Consider the following 24475-nt stretch of genomic DNA (forward strand, 5'->3'; position numbering starts at 1 on the left):
TTGGATAGAAACCTCTGCCCAGTTGCTGCTGCCCGCCCTGTACCAGACAACACCTCCTAGCCCTTCAGAATTCCAAAACTGAGCCTTCTGCATATGAATTCACTATTGTAATGTGATGCAATTTTAACTGAAGACCTTCCTGGCTGGCATCAATCTTTCTCCAGTCTCTAGTTCTTTTCCTCCTTTGTCACTACTCTTGCTTCTCCCAGACCTCACCTCATTGACACCAAGTTTACTTTACACCAAAGGATCAGGTGGGAAATTCAAGTTTAAGGGAAAAGAAAGAATTTTGTCAGGTAAGATGGATACAGTGTAATTGACAGTATTTCTCCTAGCCACCTGGTTGATTTGGAGCAGGGGGCAAAAACTTGGTTGCAAAATGGTAATGAAACAGGAAAAAAAACAACAGAAGTCATTTAGATTCCTTCCCCACTCCCTTACTTGCTCCCCTCAACAAGCTGTTTTGGAATACTTGTTACCTGCTGGATGTGGGGTTCCGAAGATGGACATCAACTGCCCCCCTCAGAGCTCTGACAGCCTTAGTGGGAAACAGGCCAATAATATACTGTCTTGTACCACATACAGCACATGCACGTACACAGGACAAAAGCAGGGCTCAGCGCCATGTTCTGGGAGCAGATGGGGGATCAATAAGTTTTCATAAAGGAGATAACCTTTAGCCTGAGTTTTCAAGGATGAAAACCAGTAGGAAAAAGGAAAGTTTTTGTGAGATCCATTAGAGAATGAGACAGAAGAGAAAATTAAATGACTCAAGGAGGGAGACATGCCCTTCCAGCAGTGCTGGGCCAGAAAGCTTGTTCTTGCTCCCATGATGCAACTGTGCATCTCTTTCCCAGGTTCAGTGCCATCATGTTGATAGCTTGAGATCAGCCATGGTAGGAGTATTGACGACCCCTCCCCATGGGAATTAGCAAGTGTCACACAGCAGGGGTTTTTGTTTCTCTATATTTTGGAGAACTGGTAGTTGAACACTTACCAGCTCACCCAGACTTTCCAGACTGTGCAAAGTTATTTCAAAGAAGTTGTAGAGGAGCCTGCCTAAGTCTGCTGAGACCAGAGTCAAATGAGAAAGTTATGTTTATTGCACAAGGGATGAAGTTTAGAGTTCAAGAAGATTCTCATTCATTAAATATTGATTCTGTGCCTGTGACTGGCAGATGCTGGAGAATGTCCTCTATGCCTAACAATTCCTACCCTCCAGGCTTATTGTCTAAGACAATTACACTGCCACTCCATGGGAGCAGGTAGGTGATTTAGAGCTAAAACACAGAATACACATACCCCTGGAGGGGAGACAAGGAGAGGCTCCGTAGCAAGAGAGAACCAAGGGAAAAGGGAAGCGGGACCTGAGAGTGGGAACAGGGTATTGAGGCTTTGAGTGGTCCAACACTGTGTGGCATATCCTGGGATCAAGGAGAAAATTAAAAATTGAAGGGTTGAGGAAAGGTTGAAAAGGTTGAGGGGTTGAAAAAAGGTTTTCTGAGGGTAAACATCCAGCATTGAGTCTGGATAATCAGGCTCAGCTCTACAGATCCAGAGGCCTGTGTGGATTTCATCCTATAGAAAATGGTGAGCTACAGTAGGTTTGTGAGTAGGGTGGGTGATAGGAATGAGAGGAGACATGCCTGATAGACACTGTGCTTGGATTGGACTGGAAGGGGGTGCTGGGAAAGGGTGGATTAAGATCTTGGAGATATGGAAGCGAGTTATGGGACTTTGCTTAGAAACATGGAAAGGGTTTGAGATGACTGATGCTGGGATCAAAGATAGTAGGAAGGCTGGATTTTAGTAACTAAGCAAATCTAAATGGGAGTTATCCAAACATGGTGAATGGAGTTACCGGTGGACTTGACTACTGGAGTGGATATAGCTTAGAGGTTGTGGCCAGAAATGAGGGGCAACAGGTTAAACATCTTGAATGGAGAGGCTGCCTGACCCCCATGGTGTTGGGAGTGATGGTTACACATTCAAGTGAAGGATAAGAAGATAAAATCTAAAAATTAGGAGCTTGAAGAATTGCATCAACTGCTCAAATTTCTTCTAAAGCTGTTAAGGAATGATGAGAAAAGGAATTGAATAAACAGGAGCCAGATGTGACATTATTGATGAACATTGAATTATCATTAACTCATTAATGATTATGTAATTATTAGTTTAATGTCCATCTTTCCTTGCCATATGCAAAGTCCCATGAAAGTGAAGACATATAAGCATGTTTGCTAGTCCTATGCCAGTGTGGCACTAAATACTCAATTAGGTATTTGTTGTGCATGGTTGAAACAAAGTATATCCTTAGGGAAAAAGCATAACAAGGACAAAATTTGGAAACTGGGTAGTCTGAGATAGTAGAGAGTATAGAGACTACAGAGAGGTGGAGTGAGATCATAAGTAATTCAGTGCCCTAGAAGTTGCCAGTGGAAAGAAGGAGGGCCAGCACTTCTCTGCCCTGTGGATAACTGGAATAACTTACGTTTCTTTATAGACAGCAGGCCATCTGGTGTCTTTGGAGAATATCAACTTTTTGTAACCATGAAGCTGACTAATCGGAGTCATCTCACAGGTGAACTCCAATGCATTTGTTAATTCTGATCAGTTTGATCAGTAGACTCCCCCAGGGCTGCCATGTTTGATTAAGCCCTACAGCCTGAGTGAAATCCTGGATTGTGTAGTGTGCAACCTATATAACTATCTGAAGCACCCTGAACATGACTGTCAAGTGCATGAAAATGTAGGTAGAGGTGTCACCAAGAGGTGTCATCTCGGAGAAGACATGCCAATTGTATTTTAATTAACATATTCATCCTCCTCTGACTCCAGCAGCTGCCATTCAGCATTTCCACAGATGGCTTATAGTGAGAAAAAAGGAAGCTTTCAGGGAGAGGCCTTTGTGAGGAGTTCTGGGAAGAGGGAATCAATCTATGGTGTGTCTGCATGGGAGCAGGGCCAGCAAGGCCCAACACTTCTCTCCTTGCAGAAGAGGATGGGTTTCTTGGGATAATTTGATAGAAAGGCCACCTATTCACCTGCCTCTCCTGAGATCATTCAAAATGAGAGTGTGCAGCATGGTAGCCCCATACCTATTCCCCATACTGGGTAGGGATCAGGTAAGGTTTCTAGAAGAGGAAATCAAATAGAGATCTTCAGTAATTATAATTAAAACAAATGTCATGCATTGAATGCTCACTTTGTACATACTTTACAGACACTGTCTCCTTTATATTAGCATTCAGAGGATAGCTTGCTAAGGGTTGTGCTACCAGCTGAGTTAATGATAGAGAAAGAATTGAAACCCAAATATGGCTTGTCAAGGTCTGGTGAATGATGTCCCTGGGCTACCTGCCACTCTGGTTACTGTTATAAAAAAGAGCAACTAAGTATATAAGCACATTGGTTCTGATGGTAAATTCTCTAGCAGTTTGAAATACTGGGAGGCATGATGTAGTCCTAGCATTCCATATGTCCTTGTGGTGGTGCAGCAGAAACTATCCTACATTTCCTGGGGAGAGATATTCTTCTAGAACACCCTGGTCCCATCCTCTGCCTCCTCTTTTTTGTATTATCAGTTATATTCCATAATTAGGACATCAATAAAGACCAAGATATTTAGCTTGCTCCCATGATTTAACATAGGTATGCGTCTAATGACCACAAAAATCTGTAAGAAAAGAAAAAACTGTGTTGATCATGTCGGTATTATTTGTTGTGGACACCATGACTGTTAAGCACATTCTATCTCATCTGCCAACTACAATAGCCTAGTAATGGGTATTTGGGAACTCTGGAAAAATGGAGCTGTGATCAATTAGTAGTGTCTGTCCAGAGTACAGGGTCAGCAGGTAGTGGAATGCCTGCATACCTTGCACAGGTTAGTATGATTAAAACTTGCTTAAAATCATACTTTAAAACCTAGTTTAAATTTATTCTTTAAAAGTTCCTTTTCTGGTGGAAGCTTGAATTAGTAACTAGAAACTCTGGTTTCCATCCCCTCTACCCCCAAGGCAGGTTATGACATCAAAATGTTGCTTAAAAAAAAAAAAAAAAGAGTGCAATTGTGTGTAGATTCCACTGCACATAGCCAATAGCTACTGCTTGAAATACCTGCTGGCAGATTGGATGTTTCATTTTCAAAAATTGAAAATTCTTTCCTTCTGATTTTATATTTAATAATTGAAGCATTTAATGCTACTAAACCACTTTTTCTCTCTTCCTCATTTTGTCAAGGAAAGTAGAAAAAGGAAGTGGCAAGGAACTGAACTGGTAGGGAATAATTTCAGCAACTGTCTGGGAAAACAATCTCAGGAACTGGATAAATTACCCTCAGCTGACAACCTTGAGGGCAGTGGTTCACAAACCTGAGCCAAGCATAAGATCACCTGGAGACCTGTTAAAACCCAAATCACAAGGCCCCACCTACAGAGCTTTGATATGATGGGCTAGGTGGGGCTGCATGTTCTAACAAGCTGATGTTATAGGGCAGGAACCACACTTCAGAACCCTGCTGAGAACCACTAGCTACCTAAATGGCCTGACGCAAGCAGGGTACCAGACAAAGGGAGGTTTGGCTATATCAGGAGATCCAAGGTCAGCTCTAAAGCTGTGCCAGTCCAAATCCAGTCAGACAAAAATTCAGCAGGCTGTAATTACTGCACAGAAAGAACCAACCTCAACCACTACCTAGTCATTTCCTATAAGCATCTATTTTAAATATTTAATGTGTGATTTGTTAAGAATATTTCTTAGATACTATGATTTAAAAACAAAACAAAACTGAAAATTCTATGGCCATGGTTTGAGGCTTACATGCAAGGAAATTATTTAGTTATTTAATATTGGTTTACAACACTAGACATGATTTAGAAAAATAGGGTCACACCCACCACCAAGGCACCCATAGTCCTCCACTGTAGTCCATTGTGCCCCCTCCCACCTTGTTCTTCCCCTGTCCTCCTCCCTCTTAGTCAGATTTCTAGGATTTATTACTGGTTTGATTTCATCTGACCCTTTGGTTTCTCTATTTTTCACTTATAAGTAACACCATTCAATATTTGTCTTTCCCCTTCTGTCTTATTTCACTTAGCATAACCCCTCCAGTCCCATCCATGTTGTCACAAATGGCAAGAGTTTCTCTTCTTTTGAGGGCCTCCCTGGTGGCCTAGGGGTTAAGTCCCAGTGCCATCACCACTATGACCTGAGTTCGATCCCCAGCCAGGGAGCTAACCCACATGTGGCACAAAAGAGCTCTCCTGCCTCACCTGCTGCTTCCCTTAACAGTGTATTTCAGTAGAACTGCCTGTTCTGTTCCCCACTCTATCTCTGGTGAATCCTTTTACCCTCCGCACCTCTGGCCTATATTCCAGTTCTTCCATGCAGAAAAAAATATATTAAAAAAAGTTTATCTTTTTTTGTAACTGATTAGTATTCCATTGTGTGTATATACCACATCTTCCTAATCTATTCATCTGTTTTTGGGCATTTAGGTTGTTTCTATAATGTGGCTATTGTAAATAGTGCTGCCATGAACATACAAGTGCATACATCCCTTTGAATTAGTGTTTTTGTGATCTTCAGATAGATACCTACGAGTGGAATTGCTGAGTCATATGGTGGATCTCTTTTTAATGTTTTGAGAAATCTCCATACTCTTCTGTATAGAGACTGGACCAGTCCACATTCCTACCAACAGTGCAAGAGTTCCTTTTTCTCCACATCCTCACCAGCACTTGTTATTTCTGATATTTTTTGATGTGGGCCATTTTCACAGGTGTGAGGTTGTATCTCATTGTGGTTTTGCCTTATATTTCCCTAATAATAAGAGATGATGAGCATTTTTTTCATGTTCTTATTGGCCAACTGTATGTCTTCTTTGAAGAAGTACCTGTTTAGCTCTCTTTTCATTCTTTGATCAGATTATTTGTTTTCTTTTCTTTGTATGAGTTCTTTGTGGACTTGGATATCAGCCCCTTGTTGGATGTGTGGTGTGCAAGTGTTTTCTCCCATTCAGTAGAGTGTCCTTTGTTTTAATGAGTCTGTATCCAACTTAAAAGTTTCTACACAGGGAAATAAACTACCAACTAAAACAAAAAGGAAGTTCTTTCGAGTTGTGATCATGGCAAAACAAAGCACTTTAATTTTTGGCCCTAATCAAGGAAAGCTATCAAAAAAGCAAAAAATAGTTTATGGAAAATAGTATATGAACCTAAAATCAAAGGGCACAGATAAAGTTGTATCTCAGAAGGTAAGAGGCACTAGATCTTGATTTTTTTTTTTTAAAAAAAGATTTATCCATTTATCCATGCATACAAGAACTGGGATAGAGGCCAGAGGTATGAGGGGTGAGAGGACACACCAGAGACAGAGTGGGGAGCAGAGCAGGCAGATCAACAGACTGAAATACACTGCTGAGGGGAGCAGTGGGCGAGACAGGAGAGGACTACTGCACCACATGTGTAGCTCCCTGGCCATCCAGGGATTGAACTCCCTCTACAGAGGCCACGGATAGCCTCCCAGCACTGAACTCAACCTCCTTAACACCAGGGAGGCCCTGATTTTCTCTTTGTTCAAAATAATGGCAATATGTCCATTGATTCCCATTCCCTGTATGGGCTGTGCAGGTGCTGGAGGGCCAGGACCCCCCAGACTTTTGCTTCCTGGGCCTGCCTGCAGGATAGCTTCATGCCCAGATACCTGATAGGGGTGTTCCCCACAATCCATGACACAAAGCCTGCTCTGTCTTGGATCAACCTCATTCATATCCCAGAAGGGTGCAGAAATATACTTTTCCTCATTTTTCTCTTCCATACTCATCCCACATTCTCCTCCCCAGCCCCATAACCCCCAGTCCCTATTCCTGAGCTTTCTTTTTAAAAATCACCTCCCACGTGTCTCTCCAACAAGCTGCAGTTTGCAAAGCACTGTCTGTCAAACTTAACACCCTGTTGGGAAGGTCAGAGAGTTGATCATTTCTCTGTGTCGTATGGAGATGAAAGTGGGAGTCTGGGGAAGTGAAATGCTGCCCCCAGTCCACCCTCTTGAGTGGGGGACTGTGGGGACACAGAGCTTCCTCCTCTACTCTTCATCGGGGTTGCCCCCAGCTGCACCTGGGTCACTCAATTACAGGGTGGAGCATAGCCTCCGAATGAGGACTGTGGATTGTGACTTCCTTTGTAGCTGGTGCTTGAAAACCTCTGGGCTTGGAGAATATGAAGTCATTTCTTTGCCACACAGGAAAGGAATTATTTTAACAGAATCACTGTTAAACCACTGCTTTCTAGTGATTGTAGAGCAGATTTCTGAGAGCAGTAACACGGCTATGCAGTAACTATACAAAGTCCGTCTCTTCCTACACAAGGAGAATATTTTTTTAAGTTAATATTTTAGAGCAGTTTAACGTTCATGGTAAAATTAAATGGAAGGGTCAGAGATTTCTGGTGCACTCCCTGCCCCATCATGCGTAGCTCTGCCATTGTCAACATGCCCCAGCAGAGTGCTAGATTTGTCACAGTTGATGAAACCACATTGACAATACATCACTATCACTCAAAGTCCATAGCTTATCTTAAGGTTCACTCTTGGTGTTGTACACCCAGAATTTAGAAAAATGTATAATGGCATGTGTCTGCCGTTATGTTGTCCTACAGAGTAATTTCACTGCCCTAAAGTTCCTTTCAAAAGAATATGCTTTTATTGTATAATTTTTAAAAACTCTGTGAGGATACTCTACAAAGGATGTGTTTGAAGCTAAACTATTTAGATACACTGCATGTCAAGACCGGTCAACCACAAAGATTAAAAATTAAATAACATTTATCAATTAGAAAAGTAAAGGGATCCACACCATTCGATGTTGACAGAACTTTTCAAAGCTGTCCCTTTACTGGTTTCTTCCTTCCTTCTTCTGTTTCTTCTCTATACTCACATCTATAAAGCCCACACTCTGGGTCAGGGCCTGCAGTAAGAGGCATCCTGTGTGTAAATACTGCTTTCAGAAGGATTCAATGGTGTTGAGATGAATTCCAGCTATTCCAGAACTTTTGGCAGCTGACTAATCTGTTTGAAATGTGCTTGGGTGGTTTAGACTCCTGGTTGTCACCCTTGGCTGCATGTCAAAACACCTGGGCTGCTAGGCCTGGTATACAGCTATGTGACTGGTGCAGTCTCCGAGGCCTTATCCTCAGGAGCGGTCATACTTAGCTAAGTGCTCTGTTGTCACATCTGAAAGTCTTAATAATTCCTGGACAAGGAGTCCTGAATTTTCATTTTGTACCAGACCCTGCAAATTATGTAGTCAATCCAGGGACAGCTTTAAATATGTCCATACCCAGGCAACACCCAGACCAACTAATAAGAATTCTTGGAGGTGGGATCCTATACTTTGTAAAGCTCCCTGAATGATTACAGTAGACTGCCAACTTTAAGAATACTGGTATACAACCCAAGTCCTCAACTGAGGTGTTCATGTATGAGTGGTGGGGCCATCAGAGTCATTGGAACACTTTTCCAAACTCTGCATGCTGATATGAAGAAATTGGTAAATATTCTGACTTGTAAATATTGTGATCCCACCTGACTCCCAGACAGGAACTTACAATGAACATGACATCTATCTATGAGATAGTCCCACTGAGCTTGCTATTTCTTAGACAATGAGTTGCTGTGACAGAAACTGCATATCAGGTATTAGACCTGCACTGTTGGGGCATGTTGGTCCCTGCATTGACTCCACATCCCTACTATTCTGTTTTCTGGTACACTGCTAACTCAGGAGGATGGCTGGCAGGAAAAGGGGTAAGTATGGCCAACACGTGTGGTGTGGTCCTGACTCACTGCTGTGACTTTCCTTTTTAGTAAAATGGACATAGTAACTCATGAGGATGTTGTAAGGACTAAGTGATATAAGATATGCAAAGAACCTAGCATAGTGCCTGGCACACAGTAGGTGATCAGTAAACATTGCTATCCTATATCCTCCAAGAGGAAATACTAACATACCTGTACCTTCACCTCTCCACTGAAAGAAAGTAGATTTCATTATGACTTCAGGAAGAAATACTAACTGCTATTCTTCATTTATCAAGTATGCAGTTTGTATTTATTCAGCTCGTGGTTATTGAAAACATTTGGGTCAGGGTGTCAGAGGGATGGATTTTATTGTTATATGTATATATGTGTGTATATAACATATATGTTATATTATAGATGTGTTTTACATGTAATATAACATATATGTTATATGTATATGTGCATACATGTGTATACACATTTACACATCTGGAGGTACATCCATATCCATACCTATACATGTATGCATGTATATATTACACATATACATTTGCGTAATAGATCCTACTGCTCGGTATTTTCTTTCAATTTTGCTCATTTGAACTCTAAAACTAATGCTTATTGTAACTATTCTAACAAAATAGTAGTTCCATTTACTCATCTACACTTCACCATTCCTGTTCTCACCCTTCTAGTATAACCATATTTAAATATAATGTGAGGTTAAAAATAAGCTTGATATTGATTTTCCCTATCATCTGCTTTGTATACACACACAAATGTTCCACATGGGCACATACTACATATTACATTTTATAACTTGCTCTTCTTTTTCCCATCTCTTAACAATACAATATGGAAATCTTTTGAAGTCAATGTGTATCACTCATCTTTTAGTTTTCAGCAGCTCAAGGCTTTCTGCAGAATAGGTGTGCCATTTGCTAGCCTTTCTCCAGATGATGGTCATGCAGTGTTTGGCTATAAAAGATACAGCAATAAAATCTTTCATAAAAATTTAAATGTGGGTACTCCTACTTCTTTTGAATAGAGCAGTAGTAGTCTCTAGCAGTTTTTATCCCAAGAGTAGAAACAAAAGTCAAACAAAAATAATAAATTTAGTAGCCCACCTTGCTTTGGCACGCCTACCACGTACAAGGCACTACAGTGCAATGCCCAAGCTACAGCCACAGATGAGACTAGGTCTGACCTCCAGCAGTTCACCAAAGCAGCCTGTGATTAAATGTCAAAAGCAATGTTACACGTGATATATATCTTAATATTGTTGAAATCTTCCTAGTGGCACTGAAGTCAACCTCTACCCAAGCTCCAGCTTCTACGAGGTCCCATTGATGGAAGCAATTTTGCATGAAAGGTCCTTCCACGCAGTTTCCTCTCCACTTTATTTGCAGCAGAAAACAAAAGAAACTCCCAAATAAATCACAGAGATGCCAACATGCTTTTCTAATACGGCCAGTTTCCCCAACTTGGGAAAAACAAATTTATCTGATTGCTCACAGCTTGCTCCATCATTTTTTTCCCAGAAGCTGAATGAAGAAGAGTAAGTTTTCCCAGCAGAAAGTCATGTTTCTCCTGTCAGGCTTTTGACACACATTTCAGGATGCACTTAAGAGTAGCTGCTGAACTGCTTTCCATGAAAGGAATGGAAGTTTCAAAACTAAGTTAAATCTTAAACTAACTATTTGAAAGCACATTTAATAGGATTTAGCAGATATTTTAAAACCAGCCATGAAATACTGTCACCAGAATTATTTTCACTCTTGGTGATCTTACTGCAAAAATGTTGAAATATTGTGGCACCCATGGAGGTGCGCAGCTCGTGCTTGCTTGGAAAATCACTTGCTCTTCAGCCTCCAGGAGCACAGGGAGCCAACATCCTCAGGCTGCATCAACTTCATAATCAGCTTCTACTTTACAGCAGGGGCCCAGCTCCTCCTGGCAGCACTCACCAGTAACTGAGCTTGGCAGAATGGTAGCCAGGGGTGCTCTACACTGAAGCTCCGCACTGGGTTGGATGAGACCTCTGGGTCTGCATTGCAACTGGGGCTCTCCTGTCCATTGCTGCTTCTTCCTCCTTTTATCTCACACAGATAAATCCCTTCCCATCCCAACTTCTCAGTGTCTGCTTTCTGGGGACCCAATAGACATGAATATTTTCAAGACAATGTAGTAATTATACACTATACATCTCACTCAAAGAACTAACACACCTAACAATATCCCCGAGTCCCTGGACTTGCTTGTGATGGGTTCCACTAAAAATGAATTATGATTCTAAATGAAACTGACCATTTCGTTTCAATTATTTAGCTAGGACACATATGAAAAACCAAATGTGGGGAAAACCAAATGCATATATATTCTGAAATTCCACTTTAGTTGCCTGAACTATTTCTAAGAACCGAGGTGAGGAACACATTTTAGTATTCTTTCTGTGTTTGCCAAGAACTGATTAGAGCCAAGACATCATAGTTGCAATAAAAGAACACTATTTCCATTTCTGCCACTTTAATCACAATTCCACTTTGAGCACCATTGTTCTTGATAAGCTGCTTCCCTTGTGGTTCCACAGATGGAGAAGAAAGAGGGTAATAATTGCATTCTTGTTGCAGGAGAGTTTGGAGAGGTGTACAAGGGGCGTTTGAAACTCCCAGGCAAGAGGGAAATCTACGTGGCCATCAAGACACTGAAGGCTGGGTACTCGGAAAAGCAGCGGCGGGACTTTCTGAGTGAGGCAAGCATCATGGGACAGTTTGACCACCCCAACATCATCCGCCTCGAGGGCGTGGTCACCAAGAGTCGGCCGGTCATGATCATCACTGAGTTCATGGAAAATGGTGCTTTGGATTCTTTCCTCAGGGTAAGCAGCACCTATGATGTTAGCGCTGTTGGACACTGGACAAAGATGGCTGGGGAGGTGGCCGAGCGCTAATCTGCATTCAGGAATCACCTGATGAGATGAAGTGGGGGTGGGTATTAGAGACATCAGGGAAGTGAACAGATTTTTGCTAAAAGGACAGAACAAAGCAGAGTATGTGGACTCTTCGGAAGGAGGATGGCATGGACCAGGGTCTTCATAAAGCTTGTAGGGTGAATAGGAATGAATGAAGGGGGGATGGTGAAGCTCGGCCATTGGCATCTGCATGAATCATGGAGATTGAAGAGACTTTCAGCTGCTGTGTGGTCCTGTGGATTCATGCAGATGCCAGTGGTCATATCTATTCTTTTTCAAGCACAGCCGCCTTCCTAGCCAGCTCTCTTCATTTGCAGTTCAGAGATAAAACAGCTTGCCCTTTCCTGATGCCTGGGCCTTCTGCCCTCTGAGCTGCTCTTCTGAGCAGGAAGGGTAAGATTGCTTAAAGTATCTTCAAGTCCTTTTTGAGGCTGTGGAAGAATTCTGATTCCTAACCAACCTGCTTTGAGGGGTTGGGCAGTGTCCTTGGAGGTTATGGCTGGGAGGTCTGTGAAAGGTTATTGTTAGAACATCCCCACACGCAACCACAACAGAGTCATTTCATTTCTGTGGGGAATCAGAGCCACTGAGGAAAGGGGTGAGCAGGAAAGGTCATAAAGCTGACCTCCAGGGAGAGGGAGCCGACTGAGCTTAGGCCAGGGGGTAAGGCCTGCCTCATTCCAAAGCTGGGGACAGTTGAGAGGACCCTGAGAGCAAAGGTTTTATGGCAGCCTGCCACAAAAACTGGAGGCAAAGCCTTCTGAGCAAGGGCTTCAAGGTATACAAAGTATTACCCTCTGGGTAATACCAAGTAGCGGTCTATGCACATCTCAAATCGACCAAACAGTAGCTGTGGTTGCAGCTCAAAGGACTGTTCATATAGTCAGTCATTAAAACATTCACTGTGGTAGACTATGTGTGATTTGGTGGTGGGTGCACTTTGGTGGCAATACCTGATGGGGATAGCCTAATGTTACCTTAATTAAAAAAAAAAAAAACCATTTATGGGGTAACTGCTGTAGTCACACCTTCTTTTGGGTGCTAAGCCAGAGTTGAAAGAGGTTGCTCTAATGCAACCCAAGACTTCCTGACTTAGCACAATAATGATTTATTTTGCTCATGAGTCTGAAGTCTGGGCAGGGCCTGTGGAGGATCTCTGCTCCATGCAGTGTCAGTTGGGGCAGCTCAAGGGCTGAGGCCTGGTGTCATCGGAAGACTGATTCACTCATCTTTCAGTGATGCTGGTGTCCTGACATCTCTTCCTGTGGCCTGATGGTGTTTTCTCATAGCAAGCTGGATCCCAGGACAGGCATCCCAAGAGGAGAAGAGAGAGGATTGTATCAGTTTTATAACAGACCCTCAAAAGTCACACGGCATCCTTCAGAGTAGTTACAGGCCCACCCAGATTCAGTTTGCTGTTCACACTCACCCAGATTCAAGGGGAGGAAACAGGCCCCACATTTTGGTGGAAGATAGCAACTTGATGTTATCTTCTCCAGTAAGGGCTGGGGGATCCTGTTTTGTCCATCTTAGAGAGTTCAGCCTGCCACAGAAGTCCCTGGCTCCCCGGACCTTAGTGCCCACAGCACCCAGTAATCATCTGTCTATATTATACTGTACATGCATATCCTACAGGGCAGCACAGAGCTGTCGTAGGCCAAGAAGAGCTTCAACCTTCCTGGGGAAGCCAGGGAAGGCTTCAAAGGGGAGGGTGAATTTACTTGAGATTGGAAAATGAGGAATTTTCCAGACAGGTAGTGGGAGCAAATAGATAGGCTGGACAGAACAATGGAAAAGCATGTGCAAATGTCAAAGTAAGCATGGCCTCTTTGGTAATCTGTCAGCAATGTGTGGTAGCTTCAAAGCTCAGAAGCAGATCTTTGGGACTGCAGGGTGGAAGGGGAGCTGGGGGGCTCTTCTGTAAGTGACATTTGTACAGGCCTGAAGCTACCTCTACAGAGTGACTGTGCACTCTTTGCTTCCTCTGGGTGGGGATGGTGGGGAGACAACTCATGTAGATTATGGATTCCTGTACTTACTTGGCCTGATACGGCCTCCTTGAGGGTATGGGGTGTGCCTTGTGTGTTGAAACTCCACTACCTAGCCCAGTGAGCTCCTGCTGTGTGCTAGTTGAATAAAAAACATGCATAACCATTCCTAGAACAAAAGCGCTCAGGGATGCAGCAGAGATGTAGCCATTGGAGTGTGTCTGGTGTCTTGTCTCTGTGACCAGACTTGTCATGTCTGAGCAGACTATGGACCATGCTTTCCTGGGGACATTCACTCATGATCAGAGATCTCGTGAAGACAGTCAGAAGTGAATAGAAGGCAATGTTAGAAGAAAAACTATTTTCTAGAATCAACCTCTAGTGCCTTTCCGAGGTCATTTATTTCCTACAAGTGACCTGACTGTACTTCACAGAAAGTCACAGGATGTTCTGGGGACATTGATCAGTCTTTCCCTGGAACATAAAGATGAACAGGGGGTCATTCCCAGGAGCCTGCAAAAACCAAAACCTCACACTGTTGCTCTGCATAGCACTGTGTCCATCTGGAGGTCAAGACATGGAGGCATGCTGGACACCAGTATTTTTCATCATGATGAGACTCAGATGGTGGGAGAGAGACTAGGGGCAAAATAGGAGAAAAGGAAAAGAGAAGAGAAAGGAGTGTCCAGAGCTGGCAGTGCCAAGAGGAGAGGGGAAATGAAGCATCTCTGACTCCTCACACAGTGTGGAGGCAGGTAATCTATAAATCTAATTTGAGCATTACTACCAAACCCTGAAGCATGGCAACATTAATTGATTTATCTGCTGCTTGATAAAATCGAAAAATAGGTCATCAGTTCAGTTCTGCAGAGTCCATATTCTGGGAAGTAGTATAATTTAGGGTCACCATTCAGAGAAGAATGGAAAAGGGTAAATCCTCAGTTCACGCAATGGTTTCCTCCCGTCCAACAGGGATTCCCTGCTTCACATGGCCGCAACTCCAGCTCCCGTCAGTATTGGTGAGGCTGGGGGTACCGTGCTCCAGCGGGCATCTACTCAGTGTCCCTCTCCCATGGCAGAATTTAGGATTGCCCACCCACCCCTGCCACCATTCTGGAGGGAGGGGAAACACCACTACTCTTTCACCTCACACCCAGTAGGTTCATTATTCTCTACTGTGATAGACACCTGTGCCACAGATTAAGTAGCATGTAGTCCATAAGTAAACATTTCCTTCTTGGTGCTGAAATTAAGGAAATTCAATCTGGTGGCCCTTCTGTAAGAGGAAAAAGCCCAGAAGCCTCAGCAATGTCCCATGCCTGAGCCAAGAAGGTTGACATGCTCCCCAAGGTCATTGAACCTGACGCTTGGACTTGTGATTGCTACTGGTTCATTCACGCATGGTCATAACTAGAAAGCTCTTGGGAGTCATGAGCAATGTCAAATGGGACTTCTCCACAGGGACGCTCTTTCATGGCTGGAGCTAGAGAACAGCAGCCCAGATGTCAGGAAGAGAACACGAGTTTGGTCCAGAGACTGATTTCTGTTTGGGGCTCTGCTGTGAGTCAACCTGTGGTCTTGAACAAATCTGTTAACTCTGTTTCCCAATCTATAAGCTAGAGGCACTGTGCTGAATAATCTTGAAAGGTCTCTTTCAGTTTAAAAAAAATCTATGATTCATTCTCTTCAAGCAAATCAAATAAGGGTTTCATTTCCTGAAGTGGATTTGTCAATGAAAGTTGAAATACCTAAATCCTTCCTGTCTAATAAAAGGGCCAGTAAGTGGCTTCAGTGAATTTGCAGAGAAGTAATTTCAGCAGAAAGCACTTCATGAAGGGAAGAAAGTTTAAATCACTTCACCCGGGCCTGTTTTTCTTCTCTACTGTTATTACCATGTGCTTAGCATGGAGTCAGATCCTGCCCCAAAGTCACTAAGAAATGTTTTTGTTTTTGTTCTGCCTTGTTTATCTTTGTATGCTGATGCTCATGTCCCTGAAAGTTCTTGGGAATCATGAAACCAGTGAACATTTCAGAAAATCTTAATATGTTTAATCTTTAAATTTCATCAAGATTATGAACTCAGTGGGCAGTGTCCTGTCTTATTGTGATATATGATTCCCCTACAGATGCTAAAGAAAATGTAATCTGTATATTCCAGTGGAAAAGGCACTAGATAGGAGCTTAACAATTCAGTAAGAGTAGCATGTTTGTGGTACACGTCTGCACTTTCTATTTCTGTGGCTATGGCAGACATCATTAATCAATCATGGCTCTTCTTCCTATGAAACTTTACAGCCATCTTCTCCACACTGCATTGAAGCCGCTGTTACCAATTGATCAAAGATAGAATGTCAGTGGGGAAGCAATTTGCTTTTCTGGACTTAGATTCTTGTTATAAGTCAAAACCATACAGAGATTTTAGGCTGATCACTTAAGCTCTCTGGACTTTCTTTATCTTCTCTATAAAAAACAGTGTACATTTTCTACCTTGCTTACTCCACAGGATCAAAACATACTCGATGAAAGATGACTTGCTATTCAAAAGTCAGGTAATAGAAGAAATCAATGTTTGTTGATTAACTGATCCAAGCTTCAGGGCTTCATTGTTAGGTCTTGATCATCCACCATGACTAGGGGTGCCTATTGCAGATGCCAGCTTGTTGAGCTCAAAATGCAGTGAGTCAACTGGACTCTCAGAAGGCAAGGATTCTAGAATGTCTCCCACACATCAGTAAGTCACATGCAACCTCCAATTCTGAGCCCAGGTCCTCAGTTTCTTATCATGCACTGTGGTATATGGGAAAGCTGATTTTCAAGATATCACATGTCCTTGTTGATAAGAGTTACATTGTCCTGCCTTAGTATCCACGGGGCATTGAGCTAAACCTTTTTACTGTATTATCTCATTTAAACTCTGATGGCCTATGAAGCATGGACACTACGTGCCTATTTACAGTTGTAGAATCACAGCTCCGAAGGTTAAATAACTTGCCCAAGAGCACACAGCCACTGAGCAGCAGCACCTCCATCCGACTGGAGTCTGTTCGGCCCCAGAGCCTAGAGTTTTAACCATTTCTTTGACTTTTATCAACTCTAGCAGGTATGATGAGTGGTTTAAATTGTAAAACAAACCATAAAATATAGCAGCTCTATGAAGATATAAGAAACATAGACACCATGTACACACACTGTCAACACTGTTCCTCTCAAACTTGTTTACCACCGTCACCCCGTGCCCTCCCCAGCATGCATCCACGCATCTGCTTCTTTGGGAAGACATTTGTTTTTAACCACACTGTTGTCTACACTTACAAAGAGAAAGTAACAAACTGAATTGAAAAAATATGACCCTTGTGACTCGAGGCTCAGATACATTTTCTAATATACAGAAGTTGCATGACAACGTTCTGGGGAGACAGATCCCCAGAGACCTACTTAGAGAAAATGAATGGTGCTGGCAAAGCCTGGCTAACTTCTTCAGGAGGTGTTGATTGAAGTTCATTAGTGAGAAGGAGGCTCTGCTTCGCTCATAGCACATCCAGCTCCTGCAGATGGGCACCATGTGCTGAAAACCAGTCAGAGTTTCCCAAAAAGCAACTCTGCATTTTTTTTTTTTCTTTGAGAGAGAGTTTGTTAGAAGAAAATATTGCAGAGAAAGCATCTGGGCAAGTTGGGAGGTGGTTAACCCCTGAGTTAGAAATAACCTGGAATCTTAGATGTCACCTCCATGGAATGTGTTTGGGGCCCACCCTCTGGCAGAGGCCTCAGGGAGGCGTGAAGGTGCTGTCAGTTTACTCCACTCTTCCAATTGATAAGGGGGAATAACTCCTGGAACACAGATCCAGCTTGCAGTCTTGCCTGGGAAACAGTCTTCAACAATTCATGCTAACATTGTTAGATTGCTCAATTATTGGTGTTATCTCTAGTAAATTAGGTGACTTTATAACCATTCTTTTATTTTTCCTAACTGGTTTTTGCATAGAGTGTGCTTTTGCGGAAACCCTTGTATCCATGATGGGTCCCAGACATAACTAAGTGAGATAAAACACATGAGTACATTGTGCACCATCTCACATGCACAGTCGGTGCACAGTAAATGAGAGCCCCTCTCGCTGTCTAGGTTTTCTGTATTTCGTACGATAAAACTGGAGTAGATGGAGTGACTGTTTTGCCCAGGACCTGTGTTCAGCAGTATCTAGACTCGACCCATGATATCCTGCCTCTTCTTTAATGAGAGCATTTCAATGCCTGGGCTATGCTCTGCTTATAGCCCGTCAAGTCCCTTGAAGAGCACCTCGGACTGGACTAGATGTGGAAGTGTATTCTAGGCAGCATGGTCCAGGTTCCATTGATTTAACCAGTGTGTGCAGAATTAAGACCCAGGGACTTTGGGGGAGGCAGGAGGGAGGCAGATTCATTTACTGAAGAGTCTGTCATCTAATCATGGAGAAGGGCATCCACTCAAGAAACTGTGAGCCCTCAACAACTGGAGTGAGGGCAGCACTGAGGGTTGGCATGCAGCAGAGCAGCAACAGCTCCCACACACTGGGAAGGGTCCCGTGTGTGCAGTGTGTGCAATCCTCTTGCATTCTTGATCCCTGTGATATTGGGGTGGTTACCCCCAAGTCAAGACTGACCGTCCTGGTAGTTCCCAAGAAAAGCACCTTAGACATTTAATTCTGAAAAGAAGGAAACATGGACTAGTCATCCTTCATATATGATTACTGAGATTTTTTTTGTGTGTGTGTCTACATCAAAGTTCTTGGCATCGGGAACACTGTGATGTCCACATGCGAGAGAGGGTCTGTGTCCTCAAAGAGCTTAGAGTCAAACAGCAGAGACAGACAAGCAAACACATATACATACATACCCAGTCATGCACACACTGAGACAGTAGTGAAAAAGTGCTTAGTCTACCTGGGGGAGAGGACCAGTTACAGAGACATCCTCTCTGAGGTAGTAGAACTCTGAGGGCAAGTAGGTGGTGATTGTGGAAGGAAAGCAGGGAGAATGATATAAAGCCCCTAAGGCAGGAAAAGCTTGGCTTGGGGAAGGGTTGAAAGGTCACCAGCCTGTGGGTTTAGCACAGGAGCGAGGAATGTGGTGTTGTAAAGCGAGGCAGTAGCAGATCCCATGGGTCTCCCAGGCCATGCTCAGGAGCTTGGAGTTCCCCCCTAATGCATTGGGAGGCTATTGGAGCTTGAAGCCAGGGAGTGACACGGCCTGATTTATGTCTCTCATAGATGGCTCCAGCTGCTGTGAGAGAATGGACTGGGAGGGGGAGATGCAGAGAGGCCGTTACGAGTGATGGATGACAATGACTTGGTTAGAACGGTGGCAGTGGCGATGGAGAGGAGTAGATGGGTTTGAGATGTAATTTGGAGGTGAAATTGACAGGGCTTGGCAAGGAGAAGAGAGCAGAGTGTTCGAGGTGAGGGATGAGCATGGGAGTGGGGGAGGGAGGAGGGTGTAGCAAGCAGCTTGGCCAGGCGCTGACAGAGGCTGACAAGCATCAGAGTCACGGCACCCGAGCTTCTGTTTTACCACTGTAGCCTGTCTTGATCTCTGTGTCTTTGTGTCTTATTACAGCAAAATGATGGACAGTTCACGGTGATCCAGCTGGTGGGAATGCTGAGGGGCATCGCCGCGGGCATGAAGTACCTGGCTGAGATGAACTACGTGCACCGGGACCTGGCTGCTAGGAACATTCTGGTCAACAGTAACCTGGTGTGCAAGGTGTCTGACTTTGGCCTTTCCCGCTACCTCCAGGATGACACATCAGACCCCACCTACACCAGCTCCTTGGTGAGTCCTTTTTGATATTCTCAGGTAAAAGCATCACACATGTAAAGATGGTGCATGTGGCTGGGGACCCATGACCAGTACACTGGAGGGACTGGGATCTGAACTCATCTCCACTGGACCAGTGGTGTGGGGAGACCATCCGCCCAGGAGAAACAATAGCAGTGAGTTGTCTGAGTGAGCATTTGGGCAGAGGTGGTGAGAAAGGCGCAGTGTCTAGTCGGTAGCCATGTGTTCCACGGCCAATGCGAAGGGGCATTTTGAGTGAGATGATTTGGGGGATCCAAAGAGTTGGACAGACATGAGAGCAGAGCACAAGCTCCAGGTTTGCTTCGGGCCTTCAGCCCCTATTGGGTGGGCATTGTGTCACCAGCAGACCTGATCCCCTCCTTTTTTCCCTCCATGACTTCCCAAAAGCCTTAAGTTCCAACTACTTGATGTGTACTCTTAAATTTGTATTTCCTGCCCAGTTTTCATCTCCACAGTCCAAGCAGCAGTAATCATCAGTGTCCACTCACCTAGTTCACACAATTCTATTTCAAACCCATTAAAAAGGTCCAAAACAAGAGTTCTTGATTTGCCCTCCCCAGTCTCTCCATCTCAGTGGGGTAACACTGAATGAATGGCTGAAACCTAAGAATCACCCCTGATTTATTTCTGTGCCTCATCAGCCAGCTCCAATCCCGCAGCAATTTTTGTAGGTTCTATTAAAGTCTATCCTTTCTTTCCCGCTCTACTGGCAAGCACCATTCCCTTTCACCTGGCGTGTTACAGTAGCTTCATAAGTAGCCCCTAGTCTTTTGTCTACTTGCATCTACTATCATTAGCACCCAAAGTGATTGATACTGGGTTTACCTTAAAAAAATTAAAAATGCAAATCCCATACAACCTGTCAACTCCTTAATATATATTCGTAGAATATGAAACCATCAACAAAAAGACCCAATTGTTCCACAGTGTTCCTAGCAACATTATTTACAATAGCTAGGACTCAGAAGCAGCATAACTGTCCATCAGTGGACCATTGCATGAAGAAGATGGTAGAGCCACACACCACTGGGTATCATATAGCCATAAGAAAGGATGAAATACAGCCATTTTCAACAAAATGGAGGGAATTTGAGATAATTATGTGCAGCACAGTAAGGGATGATTTACATAGCATTTACATAGAGACAGTTTGATAAAGTAAAACATTTTCAAAAACTAGTGGACTCTGGTAAATATACTGAGGGCTCTAAGAATAAGAGGGAGGGGGAGGGGCCTCCCCTGGTGGCGCAGCGGTTAACACCAGGCTGCAAAGCTGCCGGCAGCCTCTGCAGTGCCAGTTCAATCCTCGGCTGCTGGGCTAGGGTCCCACATGACGCGCAGACCTCTCCTGCCGCCCGCTGCTCCCCTCAACAATGTACTTCGTCACTCTGCCTGTTCTGTTCTCCGCTCTGGCTCTGGCGAATTCTCTCACCCTCTCGCACTTCTGACTGTACCCAATGCTTGTATAAATAAATAAATAAATAAATAAATAAATAGATAGATAGATAGATAGATAGATAGATAGATAGATAGATAGATAAATAAATAAAGAGGAAGGGGGAGGGAAAGGGATAGGACACACAGCGTGGTGGGGGGCAAATTTTTTTCCTCCTAGGTTTGCAAACTGAATGAAGAACAAAGGTGGGAAGAGGTGGGAGAGTGATTGACCTTCCTACCTACTTACCTATCTATATTCTTTAAATTTGCAAAAATCAATACATGATTATTAAGTGGTTAAAACAATATAGAGAAATAGATTAAAAGAATAAATAACAAACTACAATTCCCCTGAAGCAAGGCTGGGTAAACTTTTCCTTAAAAGTCATATAGTAAATATTTTAGACTTTCCTGGCCAAAAGGCAAAATAGAGGATATTTTGTAGATAATTATATAGCCATTTAAAATGTAACCCTTTAAAGAGGTATAAACACCATTCTTAGTTTATGGGCAGTAAAACCTGATGACCAACCAGATTTGGCTCCTAGGCCACAGTTTACCAACCCCTGAAGCATCAATTTCAAAAATGGAATGGTCTCCTTTCAGACATTTTACTCTCTGTTCAAAATATGAAAATTTTTATTTTATAAAAGTGGGTGATACTATGCCTATTACTCTGGCTCTTGTGATTCCTTGTGGGCATTCTTATTGCCAGGTTGCTTTTCCAAAAGTCTGTAAACATTTACACTCTGGAGGTGATCAATCTTTAAAACTTTGCTAATCCAAAAATGAAAAATGATACTTCATTTTGTTTTAATTTGCATTTTCAACTGACTGCTAGAGATATTAATGTCTTTTCACAGTTACTGGGATTCATTTCCTCTTCTGTTAATTATCTATACATGTCTGCTTATTTTTCTGTTGGGTTGTTGGTTTCTTAGAAATTTTTAAGGAATTTCTTTTCATATTAGGGACATTAGCCATTTGTCTGCCATATATAATAAAATTCATGACCCCTCCCCATCTTTTTTTTTTTTAAATATTGTCTTTTATATCTTTTGGATTCCAAAAGTGCTTAGTACTTATGTAGTCAAAAATAAAATTTTCTGCTAATCTTGGATTTGGGGACTTTTGTTTTAAAAGTTCTCTTAACCCCCAATTTATAAAATGCTATTTAATTGGGGGCTTTGTTCTATATTTCAATATTTTGTACACTTGAATTTTTCCCAAGATTTTGTTTTGAAAAATTTTAAGTCTACAGAGAATTTAATAGAAGTTTACAGAGGACAGTCATATACTCACTACCTAAGTTCTAGTTTCTTGCTGTGTTTTCTTTATCATATAACTATTCATCCTCTCTTTTATCACTCCATCCTATTCTGTTGATGTATTCTAGATAAATGGAAGACATCATTACGTGTTGCCCCTAAACACTTTGCATACATGTTTTTAACTAGCATTAAATGCTTGTTTATAGTTATTTTTTTGATAAGCAAAATTTGCATGTAAGGAAATGTGTTAAGTCTTAAGTGTGCATTTACAGTTTCAGTAAATGCATACAAGTGTATATCCAAACACTTACCAAGATGCAGAATTTGTCATCACACAGGAAGTTCCCTCATGTCCCTCCCAGTTAGTTCTCACCCCACCCCCCACCCAGAAGCAAACACTGTTTTGATTGTTTTTTCAACCACAGGTTTGTCTTGCCTGTTGTCAAACTCCACATAAGTGGAATCATACCATACATGCCCTGGCTGTTGTTTTTTTAGCCTTCTGTTTGGGAGGTTAATTCATATTGTTGTGTGAAGCTATAGTTTGTGTCCTTATTTATGGCAGTATTTTGTTATTTATTAATTTACTCATTCTCTTGTTAATAGACAACAAGTTTATTCTAGAATTTGTTTCTGAACATGTGTAGATGTCTTTGTTACCCTGCTTCTGTCCAGGTGAATAAATAATTATGCCAACACAAGAATGAAACTTAAGCAAACACCATCTGAATCTAGTGATTAATGTTCACACCAGTAACAGGACAAGTAGACATTGTGTTGCATTTGATAGGTTACAAAAAAAATAGAAAAAATAAAAATATAGCATTTTAGGTACTTTGTTAAAATGTATAAACTAGGTCTTATCCTGAGCAAACATTAAACTAACAAAAATTATGTGCAATTAAATGCCTGGTAGTGTGCTTTTCCAAAATGCTGTGGTCATGAAAGTCAAAGAGACTGGGCAACTGCTACAGATGGAATGGGTTAGAGAGGCATGGTAATGGGTCAATCAAGGCACTTCTGGGACAGTCTTTGACAATTGCCATGGGGTATCTGGGTGAGTAGTGTAGAGACATTCTTTGTAGTATTCTTGCAACTTTTTTTAAAGATTTATTTATTTATGCATACAAGAACTGGGATACAGGCCAGAGGTGTGGGCGGGGTGAGAGGATTTGCCAGAGACAAAGTGGGCAACAGAACAGGCAGACTGACTGAAATACACTGCTGAGGGGAGCAGTGGCAAGTCAGGGGAAGTCTGCTGCACCATGTGGGTAACTCCCTGGCCAGGGAACTCATACTAAGTGGCTGCAGATAGCTTCATAGGTTGCATCTTAACCCCTTGTGCCACCAGGGAGGCCCCCCTACTCTTGCAACTTTTCCAGAAATTTGAAACTGACTCAAAATAAAACATACTTTACAAAAAAAAAAATTACACTGCCTGCAGAGGGAAGGAGTGGTGGGAAAACCAACAGTAGAATTAAGAAGAAATATCGGGAGGTTGTGGGGAAGGTTGTTTCCATGATTGAACATGGAAAGGACTTAGGGATGAGGGTGGAAGAGATAAGGATGACACCCAGCAGCTGATCTGTATCTCTGGATGGATGATAGTGCATTCTCTGAGAGCGAGGATCCTGGAGGAGCTAGGTAGAGGAATGGAAGGATTGAGGATAAATTGTGAATTCAATTTGAAATAGTTTTTCTCAAAGTTTGGTGAGTATCAGATTTATTTGGAGAGCTGATCAGGAGCACAGATGCACAGATTCATAGAGTCTGTAGTTTTGTTACCAAGTTTTCCCAGGGTAGTCTGATATCTACACAATTTTGAAAGACATTTGTTTAGAACATGTTGATTTTTCTGCATTGGTAAGATATCTAAGTAGAGCTGCTGAATAGGCAGTTTGATGTATGGGTTTGGAGCACAGAAGTGAAGTCCAAATGAAAATGTCTATTTAAGAGTCATTGGCATAAAGACAGGAATCAAAACAGTGGGTGTAAACGTTCTTGACTTGGTAAAGGATAGAGAGGAAAAATGGCCTCAGTTTGAGCTTGAAGGAGCCAAACATTTGCCAGTAGAGATGTGTATAAAGTAGAAGGTGTGGATGCCCAGTTGTCCCTGTGCTCCAAAAAGGCGATTACTAAAAATTTGCTGGAAATCTTACTTTTTCACTCTGCAGAGG

General features: G+C 42.6%; 1 protein-coding gene across 2 annotated transcripts in view; it reads left to right on the forward strand.

The window, feature by feature from the left end:
* Nucleotides 1–24475, forward strand: part of EPHB1 (EPH receptor B1) — a gene marked incomplete at both ends in the record, with an annotated part of 419149 nt that overhangs the window by 352833 nt on the left and 41841 nt on the right. For both annotated transcript variants that reach the window (XM_084232252.1, XM_084232253.1), the window contains 2 exons: nt 11430–11677; nt 19348–19563. In XM_084232252.1, coding sequence (XP_084088378.1) covers nt 11430–11677; nt 19348–19563 — 464 coding nt within the window. The remainder of the gene's footprint in view (nt 1–11429; nt 11678–19347; nt 19564–24475) is intronic.

The sequence above is a fragment of the Talpa europaea genome, assembly GCF_964194135.1.
Source record: "Talpa europaea genome assembly, chromosome: 4".
In the NCBI taxonomy this organism is placed as follows: domain Eukaryota; kingdom Metazoa; phylum Chordata; class Mammalia; order Eulipotyphla; family Talpidae; genus Talpa; species Talpa europaea.